General features: G+C 42.9%; 1 protein-coding gene across 2 annotated transcripts in view; it reads left to right on the top strand.

The window, feature by feature from the left end:
• The window catches only part of DNAJC24 (DnaJ heat shock protein family (Hsp40) member C24), a 77,623-nt gene that overhangs the window by 53,313 nt on the left and 13,375 nt on the right, over nt 1-10,935 (top strand). For both annotated transcript variants that reach the window (XM_006031677.3, XM_025213348.1), the window contains exon 3: nt 4,386-4,524. In XM_006031677.3, the coding sequence (XP_006031739.1) occupies nt 4,386-4,524 (139 nt within the window). The remainder of the gene's footprint in view (nt 1-4,385; nt 4,525-10,935) is intronic.

The following is a 10,935-nucleotide window of genomic DNA, read 5'->3' as shown; positions in this document are numbered from 1 at the left end:
TTGTGTTTGTTTGTGTGCAACTGCAACTCAAGCAAGTTTCCTCCCTGCACTGTGACCATCGGCAGTGTAAGTAAAGCTTTCTTTGTAAAACCAATACGCTTCCGTGCCTAACTCTACTCCGTCGTGGAAAAACCCCACCTGACGGTCCGGGCTACTGGCCATAGCCTCAGACCGACCCTCGGTCCCGACAGGAAGTTGGTTCCAGATCCTAGCTGCCCTGACAGTGAAGTAGCATCTCCTGATACCTAGCCTGAATCTACCCTCTGCCAGCTCGTGACTGTTATTTCTTGTAGTGCTCAGGGGAACAGGGACTCCTCCAGTGCCAGCTGGTCCCCCCTGACTAGTTTGTAAATGGTCACTAGATCCCCCCCTCAGCCTTCCCTTGTAGAGGCTGAACAGGTTCAGGTCCTTTAGCCTCTCCTAGTAGGGCCTGCCCTGCTGACCCCGGATCATGCGGGTGGCCCTCCTCTGGACCCTCTCCATGTTGTCCACATCCCTTCTGAAGTGCAGCGCCCAGAACTGGACGCAGTACTCCAACTGCAGCCTGACCAGTGCCGCATAGAGGGAGAAGATCACCTCCTTGGACCTGCTTGAGATGCATCTGTGGATGCATGACAAGGTACGGTTGGCCTTCCTGACCGCGTCCCCACACTGTCGGCTCATGTTCATTTTGTCATCAATAATGACTGCAAGATCCTTTTCTGCCTCTGCACTGATGAGAATGGAGTTAGTATGCTTCTGGTTCTTTGTCCCCAGGTGCAGTACCTTGCACGTGTCAGTGTTGAAACCCATCCTGTTCTCATCTGCCCACCCCTGTAACCTGTCCAGGTCCGATGGCAGCCTATTCCTCCCTTCTAGCGTGCCCACTTCTCCCCACATCCTAGTGTCATCTGCGAATTTGAACAGGGTGCTTTTACCCCCTTGTCCAAGTTGCTGATGAAGATGTTGAACAGTGTGGGCCCGAGGACTGAGTCCTTCGGAACCCCACTGCCCACGTCCCTCCTGAGGGGACTGTGGGCATTGCCTTTTGAAGTTCCATGGGAAAGAGGAAACTAGAGATGCACTGATACATCGGTCTTTATTGTATTGGCACTGATAAAAAGGGAAATTGACATTATTGGCAATCATTTTTTGAATGATTGGCCGATAATGTGGCTGATAAATGCCGCTTGTAAGGATGCAACCACAGCATGCACCTGGCCAGCCTGGTAGCTTAGAGAGAAGCATCCAGTTGGTAAGTCTGCTGGAGAAGAAGGGGAGTGGGGGGCAGCATATTGAGGCCACTGTGGTGAGGGTGGGAGCGTGGGTGGGGCAGGGGTAGGCGCTACCCAGCTGGGGCAGGACGCGAGACAGAGCTACAAGTGCATCCAGTTCTGGGCGCTGCACTTCAGGAGGGATGTGGACAACATTGAGAGGGTCTAGAGGAGGGCCACTCGCATGATCAGGGGGCAGCAGGGCAGACCCTACAAGGAGAGGCTAAGAGACCTGAACCTGTTCAGCCTCCACAAGAGAAGGCTGAGAAGGGATCTGGTGGCCGCCTATAAACTGGCCAAGGGGGACCAGCAGGCAATGGGAGAGTCCCTGTTCCCCCGAGCACTACTGGGAGTAACAAGGAATAACGGCCATAAGTTGATGGAGAGTAGATTCAAGCTAGATCTCAGGAGGCACTACTTCACAGGCAGGGCGACTAGGATCTGTAACCAACTTCCAAGGGAAGTGGTGCTCGCTCCTACCCTGGGGGTCTCCAAAAGGAGGCTAGATAGACACCTTGCCGGGGTCATTTGACCCCAGCATTCTTTCCTGCCCATGGCAGGGGGTCGGACTTGATGATCTGCTCAGGTCTCTTCCGACCCTACCAACTGTGAAACTAAGTGGTTCATCTGGGGGGTGCGCACATCCCCAGGGGAGGCATGGGGGGCATGTGCCCCCCAGATCTGTGCACATAGTGAAGGGCTGGGACTGTGGGCAGTGCCGGGCTCTTCCCAGCAGTGGAGGGAGGGGTTGGGTCAGGGCTGTGCTTGGGGTGGGTGGTGGTGGCAGTGTGGGGAAGGCGGGTGGGGGGGGGCTACAGCAAATTTTGGGGTGATTAGCCCACTGCATAGCCCCCCTACAAGCGCCACTGCCACCCAACCCGAGCGCAGCCCTGGCCCAACTCCCCCACTGAGAAGAGCCTGGCCCCAGCCCCAGCCTGCAGAAGCAGCCTGCCCTCACCCTGCACACAGATCAGGGGGCACATGCCCCCCCCCAGGGGTGCGCACAGTGGTGGGAGCCACCCCCCTCCTTGCACTTCCCAAACAAAACACTCAGGGCTCTGCCCCATGTCCTGTCCTGCCCTGCCCTGGCTGGGCAGCGCCTGCCTCTGTCCCAACCCTAGCTCCTGCTCCACTCCATCCCTCACCATGGGAGCCTCGATATGTACCCCCCCATGCCCCTTTCCCCCAACAGACTTACCAGGCGGGTGCTGCTGTCCAAGCTGCCAGGCTTGCATATCAGCAATCAGATTTGTATCGGCTGATATGGCTCATTAATGATATGGCCATCAGCAGGGCTGTCCCTGTGGGGGGCAAATCAAGGCAACCACCCCAGGCCCCATGCTTTGGAGGGCCCCACGGAGCCAGGTGGAGTGACATGGCAACTCTGCACTGCCGCCAGCTTCACCTGATTTGCCCTGGGCCCCACATCCTGCTCAGATCATCTCTGGCCATCGGTATTGGTAGAAATATCTCAAAATGTCCATTGCTAGAAATGAATACCTGTTCAAGACCTAAATGTTTTTGCCAAAAATTTCCAACTTACATGATGCCTAAGTCAGAATTTGGGTTCTACCACACCCATGCTTGGGCTTTATTTTCAGCAACTGTCAAGCTGGTCCCTACTTTTGAATGTGTCACTGACTTCAAGGGCATAGACCCACACAGCCAACACATGCACATATACTAAATACTTGAGTTCACAACTTGTGTGAGCAACCATTTTTGCATGCACAACCATGTGTGTGTAGAAAATGGGTGTAAAAAGTTTGAGGTTTGAGACTTTTTGCCCTCAAGATCTGTTCTCCTACTATGGTTTGGGAGATTTACTCAGATAAATCTCATAAATTCAAATGATAGTTACATGAATCAGTGAGCAGACAGACTCCAGTAGCAGTAGTCCTTTTGAATTTGTAGTATAAAACTGTCTGTGAAGAAAGGGGAGGCAATTGTTTTAAGCTTGCACTACACCCACATTGTTCTTTCCAAAATGAACAATAAATTAAAACGAATACCTCTTTGTAAAGAGAAGCATTTTTTCAAAATTCTACTCTGTAGTATTCCCTTGTGCCAAAGGCCTTCCAAGTCACTATAACCGCAGTAGACTCTGCTGTGTGCTGGCATGGAGGGTAGAAATTAAATCCAGGAAGTAGGAAAAATAAGTAGATGAAGAGTATTTTGAAATATGACACAGTGAATTAACAGATAACAGTTCTTGCATGACTGTAACTCATTCTTTCCCCGGGTGCTCTTTCTAGTTGCTGCTTTTCATGTGTATATGTGCTATATGAAGCATCAAAGTATCAAAAACTGAAAATATATTCCTTACAAGTGAGTTAAACTATAGCAAGGAATAAAAAGAGAATCCACTGAATTCTTTTTAGGGATTTCCTTTCATTTAATGCAAGTATTTTAATTTTTTCTGTCTTTATACATGGTTTATCCTACAATCTTGTCCTCAGATAACCATTTCTTAACTAGAATGACACAAAATTTTGAAGCCAGTGATCCATGACTTTAAATATTTGGAAGGGCTATTGATTCAGTGAACTGGAAAAAATTAAAGATGTTGAGGCATAGTTTCCAAAATAGCTATACATATATATTGCAATGTATATTTGATCTTACATATTCTGTTTACCTTTTAAAGGATAAAGATGAGATGTGTATAATAAAGCATTCAATTTATTTGTGATTAGGCTTTGACTAAACAGTGGGTCCCTGCTGGAAATGTAGCTAGATGTAGTATTAAAGAAAAAGCTGCTTTTACCTAAAATATCTCCCATTTTTCCCATGTTGTATTCCTCACTGTGCACCTATTTCTGTTTGCATTAGTCAGTCTCTCTAAGTAAATTGTCCATAAGACCAATGATTCCATCAGCAAATTATCCAGAAAATGTTGTCACTGCACATTGTGACATTTGTGCCACTGGTGGATTTGCTACTATTCCAGTGGTCTAATTAACCTGGCAGTAATCTCCTGTGCCCAACATAGTCATCTCATTTTCCTTGGCACCTTCTTTCAAACCTTCTTGCCCCCCTCCCTTTAACTGAATATCGCATTTACTATCTATTTTTTTCCCCTCACCCTTCTCCCCACTGCCACCAACTTTTCTTTTTCTTTTTGATTGGCAGTATCATCCAGATAAACAGAGCGCAGATGTGCCAGCAGGAGAAGTGGAGGAGCGTGTGCAGAGGTTCATCGAAATTGATCAAGCGTGGAAAATTCTAGGGAATGAAGAGACAAAAAAAGAGTATGACCTGCAGCGGCGTGGTAGGTTCCTGCCAAGGAGTGCTGTAGTGGCAGCAGCTCTGTAAAACAAGGGCTGGAGTAGTAGTTAGATGGTATTTTAAAATGCTATTTGTTTTTGCAATAAAATGTTCTCTTCCCTTGTCCTACTTTCATTTTCTGGATACATTGTTTATATTGATTAGGACAGATAATTAGCCAGTAAAGAATACTAAATTACTTCTAACAAAATATTAGGTGGCATTACTTCTAATAATTTTAATGAATATGGAATTTAGACTGCATTTACAGTCATTATAGATGATATTAAAGCAGCTTCAGTAAATTATCTTAATGATTTCAAGTAGTGCCCTATGCTACATTTTGTTGCAGCATTTTAGGCATACGTTTTGAGTAATTTACTTCTAAGGTCCAGTATAATGTATGGTTTTATGAGCATTTCAAAATCATCATACATCTTTTTTTTTCCCTAAGAAGCATGTGTTTTGTTTTAGGGCAGCTTTCATAATTCATCTCTAGTTTAAGCTACTCTTTATGAAGCAGGTTTATAAATAATATTTCAGTAAAACACATTAACTAGGCAGCTCCAGCATGCATTTCTTTTTATACATCTCAGAAAATAGCTTCTTAAAACAGCGACAGGCTGTTGTGAGAAAGAAAGGGGGAAATGTAGGTCAGGTCTGTCACACATGGGCTACCATTACATGAAGTGATAGGCTGTCTTTCTGCTCTGGCCTCAGGATAGGAGTCCCTCAGCCTTCCATTAGAACCTTCAATAAATGTATATCCACCCTACATGTTAATGGGGGGAGTCAATAATAGTGTATTGCCTGTGGGGAAAACACTCAGTCACTCTCTGCAGTAACACACTCTGGTCCAGCATTGACGTGTAGCCACCACCACTTTTGAATGTGTCTGATAAAAGCCCACTGTCTCTGCAGCTTGTTATTGAATTTCCTTCCATTGTACACTGGCACACCATCAAACCTTTTTCTTTTGCGTTGATTTCAACTCCCCTGCTGCTAAGGTTACCAGAACTTTATTTGAGAAACAAAGGCTTAGTCATAGTAGCAGATATACATCATTGTAAGATTAGAAGAATGATATACATGTTTATTTTCAGCATGAATTACAATATACGTAAATATGTGGGTTTTTTCAGACTGTGCAGGTACAGGGCTGACAGGTACAATTTTAAAAATTAGAATAATTGAACAGATGGTTTCCAATTGTCTTTGTGTACATATATTGCACTTTTTTTTTTATTTAGCTGTGCTTACGTTGAAATGACCTATTATCCCAGCACTGGCATTAAAAACATCTGATTTAACTCCCAAATACAAGTTTCTCATGTCTTCCTCCAACTTGAGTGCTTTGTGGTTTTACAGCACAGATTCTGTATCAACCATTCCAGAAACTACTGGGTCCTTAGCTGTGATAACATAAATGACTATTTCAGCTGTTAACCTTAAAGTGTGTGATAGTTTAAGTTTAAAGCCTAATTGCTGAACACAGAGTTTAAAAACGGTGGAGCAAATAAATCCAATAAAGTTGATACAATTATATAAAAAATGAATATAACCTATTTTTGTCCTCCATTGATGGCAAGAGATACCATTTGATTTTAAGTGAGGTTTTGTTTTAATTCTTGCAAAGGTGCTTTGAAGGTATATAAATGTGTTCTGAGACTCTTGCATATGGAGGAGTTGTTCTAAATTGCTATTTCTGGAGACTGCAAGAACACTTAAGAAAGAAAAGCAATTTGTATATCCATAATTCACATGGATCTGGATAAGTCTTTGGCACTCGGTTGTATCTTGTGAAAGTGGTATTTTAAGGCATAAGGCCCTTTTTACACAAGACTAGAGTGAATCATCTAAACTGGTGAATCACGTTTACCTATACTTTAACTCTGGATGTTAATTTTCAGCATAAATTACAATATACTGAAATGCCTATGCAGTGTGCTTCAGCAGTCATGATTCTAGTCGGTTTCATTAAGGCTGCTGCTAAAGCATACAGAAACAAAGGGGAACGGAACCGGTGCAATAGGTGAAAACCGATAAGAGCTCACAAAGCAGGGGGCAGGGATAGTGTTCTGAAGGACAGGGGATGGGATTTTGGTGATACAAATGTATGTATGCATGTGTGTGTGCATGAGACAGAGAGTAGGAAAAAGATTTGTTTGCACCATGATCTTTTCCTGTGCAAGACTGTGTGCACCTGTGTGTGCAGTCTTACTCTGTAGTGTTTTAATTCTTAATGTCTTCAGCTCAGAAGTTTGCTGGCAAGTAGATTACCTGAGAGGCAATCCATGTGCCTGGTTGTAATGCGTGGGGGTTTTTTCTTTTTGAGCCGTTGTGGTTTAACAAGTAAGTATGTTTTCACATTTTAATGCTTGTTTCCTCTGGAGGTATCACAAGAAATCTTCTATGCCCTGAGGACATAGGTACTAATGAGCAATGGACAAACCTCAAAGGATTTAGAGGTTTGGCTCATGTACTTATCCAAACCTTTTTGGTCTGGAAATCTTACAAGAACTGCCTTTTTAATGTGTGTTAAGAAAATTTGTCTAGCTCCTTGTTATGCTAAGCTGGGAATTAATTAAGAATCTTTTTCATAGACTTAAATATTTTATTTCCAGTCCCTTATCTGTAGCCTGAAGGCAGGAAAAAAAATCATAGTTTACCTATTGAAAAGGAACTTTTTTTTCTCAGTTTGGTTTGAGATATGGCCATGTCTGATTGTAATTTCTAGAAAAACTACATACTACATAAACTGAAAATAAAATTACATATATAGTTAGTTGAAGTCAATCTGGCAGTAATAATTGCCAAATTTTTACTGAGGGACTGAGGCGTTAATTCAGAAACAGACCTAACCATTTTTTAGATTCTTATATGAGGTTGTCTGTGCCCTCAGAGTTCATGACCTCATTGCATTTTAGCAGAATAAAGCAGAATAAATTAATTTTGTGTATTTTATGGACTTTATTAAAAAAAAGTATAAGCAAGCATATGTCTACTTAATACAAGCTAATATACTAACAGTAAAGATGGAATAATAAAACATTAAAGTAGAGGTGCACTGGTATATTGGTTGCACTGATAAAGTGACATCAACTTTTTTTGGCCATCATAGCCGATAATGTTTACCAATAATTATGCCTTCTGGCCAGGGCCCTGAACACCTGGGTTCCCTTTTCCCCATGGGGCCAGAGCTCCCAGATGCTTGGTTTCCCTCAACAAATGGTGAGTTTCCCCTTGTCCGCCTGGCAGCTGTGGGGGTGGCGAGTTGTGCCTCTTGCTGCCAAGCTGCTCATTCGATGAGCTTTAGCTCAAGCACCCCTGCCACCAGGACACTGAGTGCTTAAGCACTAGGACACTGAATGATGCGATGCAAGAGGCTGCTGGAACATGCCAAAAACAGAAAAAAGGGCCCTTTATGTCAGTACTTTAAAATGCCTTGCATTATTACTAAATATCGGTTATCACATTGTCATCGGCCCATATGGCTGGTTAATAATTGGCTATAAGCATCGGTCAAGAAAATCTTTATCAGTGGAGCCTTACATTGAAGTCATCATTAAGAATTAATAGATCAATGCATTTGACTGATTAAAGCACAAAACTAATGCAGCTTGTAATCCAGGTCATGAAATCAAAGATAAATTATTTTGGGTTAATTTTACCTTGGGAAAATTTAAGAAAACAGTTTTCTTCAGTCAAAGACTCTAACCAGGACTCTGACCAACATAGGTAACGTACCTCAGGGATGGAAGTGTTGTTAAGAATTAAGGGCCAGATCATCATGCTGGTGTGGATGGCTTTGCTGATAAACCCAAGTCTTTTACCTCTTCTTCTTTCAGAGAGGATTGCCACAAAGAGGGAGAAGCATATGGATTCAGATATTATGGATGCATGAGAAAGCAGTAGAACCTATGCCTTCTACATGTTCTTTGCTTTGGTAGGGATCATTTCCCATTTGTGGCTTTTAAGTGTCTTACCTGAATCCAAGTGTTCAAGGTCCTCTCATACAGGGCAGTCTTTTAGGCCTTAGGTCAGGCTGGACAGTTCTGTCATCAAATGATCTGTGCTTCTGCCAGGTTTGCTACACTGAACCAGATCAGATGTTCTTCCAGAATCCAAGATGTTCATGACAGAAAAACCCTTGGGCTGAGGTAGCAGACATGAGAACCACAAATAGTAAAAGTAATCTTTTTGAGAATATCTAATCATCTACCCATCTCTCCATGTTTGCATTCTCCTTCTAGCATTTACTTCAGTTTCATCAGCATTTATTAAAATGTTCTGAACTTTTCATTTGCAAAAAATTGGGCATCTTCTACCTTACTCTGTTGGCTTTTGACCCCACAACAGTAGCTACTTTTATATTTTCACCAAATAAAGTTTTGTTGTAATGAAAACTTTCCCAGCCCAACTCATATTTGGGCCTATGTTTCTCACATTGCCGTTTGCTGGTTTATAGGCAATGGCTTTGATGAGCCTCATGGATGTGTCTATATTGGTGGTGCTTAACCTTCAGGCGGCAGGCCAGATCTAGGTCACAAAGTCATGTAATCTGGCCCAGGGGTCTCCCCATGGGTTTGAAAATTTGGTTGGGTAGTGGTGGAAGCATTAATTGCAGCTCCATTGCTGCCAAATTTTGAGACCTGTGGGAGCCTTTTTGGCTAGATGATGTGGCCCTGCATACTAGATTGCATTGGTATGTGGCAAGGTCACTCCAGAGCTGAATCTGGTGTTCATGCAATCTGCTTGGCATGCCAGATTGCACCTGTGGCCCAACCCTGCGTGCCAGCCCTGCATTGGATCAGGCCCATGGACTTGTCTGCAAACTGACCTTGAACCACTCACCCAGCTATGGGACTGGAAAGTTGAACACCACTGATCTATATCACAATACACATGGCACACTTAGACTGTGCCTTTTGGAAGTAGCTTTTCCAAACTCACTTTGTAGTATTTCCAAACTCACTCTACTTCCCATTACCTCTTTCAGGTGCTTACTTATAGATAGATGCATAAAGCTAACAGTTATGACAAAGAGGTAATGAAGATTTCTGAACTTATAGACATATTGTTTATTTGCTTATTTTCATTCTTTTGTTTATATGTAAGTTGTTTGCTTCTCACAATTTTTCTGAGAACGAAATTTCTTAACAAACACCCAAAATAGTTGTAAGTGGTGTTTCAAATAGACTCCCTCATTCCATCTTTGTCCTCTTACTAAAAACTACTGAGATTTGTGTTCTTCCTAATTCACTTTGACTTCAAAAGAATAGTTAACTTAATGCTGAGAAACTGTGCAGGTACAAGAGCAAAAACAAGCTTTAAAATTATCTGAACAATTAAATAGTTAAATGAGCAGAATAATCACAATTGGCACATCCTTGCCATGATCACTCATACTGCCATTAATGGTGGTTTTTTGGCTCAGTTATGTCTTTATTTGAGGATTTCAAAGCACAACTGCAACATATAATTAAATCTTGCAACACATTTGTAACTGCTAAAAATTAAAATAATAAAATGGTGATAGAGCTCAATTTGAAATAATTAAGAAGGCACATTTAACATTTTTATTTTCACTAGCAGAATGGTTCCAACAATACTTTGCCAACTGGATAACCATCAGCCCACTAACTCTATTGGCATAGAGCATTATCTAACACTATTATCCATTATTCAGAGTCACGTTTTTACGGTATGTTTTAGTGGTGCCCAATCTTCCCAACCCACAGGCTGGTTGAGTGGTACAGGGTTGGTCTGGTGTTTCTGGATCCTGCACAGGATTGGCACTTGGGGTCAGTCCATGGATGTGATCCAGAGTGCCAGCCTGACTCTGCATGCCTGGGTCTGGCTGTTAAGTCATCCAGCTCATGAGGCTCCCCAGGGGTCCAAAAATTTGACAGCAGGGGAACACAATTAACACTGGTACCATTGTCCTGCCACCAAATTTCCAGACCCATAGGGAACCTTGCAAGCATCACTTGTATATCTTATCTAGATTATCTAGATGTGCTATATCAAGCTTTGTAGATATCTTACTTACAGAATCCATAATGCAGTTTTAAAAAGGTTGTATTTTCAGAAAAAAATGCGGGACAGACGGTGCTTTTGCTCTGTCTTTCGTAGTTGAAGATGAACACCAGTGACTGCCCATGGAACTTAGAACCTAGGCCATGTTGGTAGGAGTTGCAGGTTAGCCTTTCATGACTGTTGAGCTGTGTGAAATCAGTTAGTTTGATTCTTGTCCAAAGTGCACAGATCTCATTTACAGTTGTTTCCTTTCTTGAGGGCCTCAAACTAGCTCAAAGTTTTGAGTGGCCTAATTCTTTCCCCTAATACTGGCCAAATTCATGCACCATAGAAGTGGTTCCTCCAGAATATCTCTTAGGGCAGGGGCAGGCAAAAT

Source organism: Alligator sinensis, unplaced genomic scaffold, assembly GCF_000455745.1.
Source record: "Alligator sinensis unplaced genomic scaffold, ASM45574v1 scaffold439_1, whole genome shotgun sequence".
NCBI lineage: Eukaryota > Metazoa > Chordata > Crocodylia > Alligatoridae > Alligator > Alligator sinensis.
The sequence above is the reverse complement of the archived record's forward strand: the minus strand, read 5'-3'. Positions and strand labels throughout refer to the sequence as shown.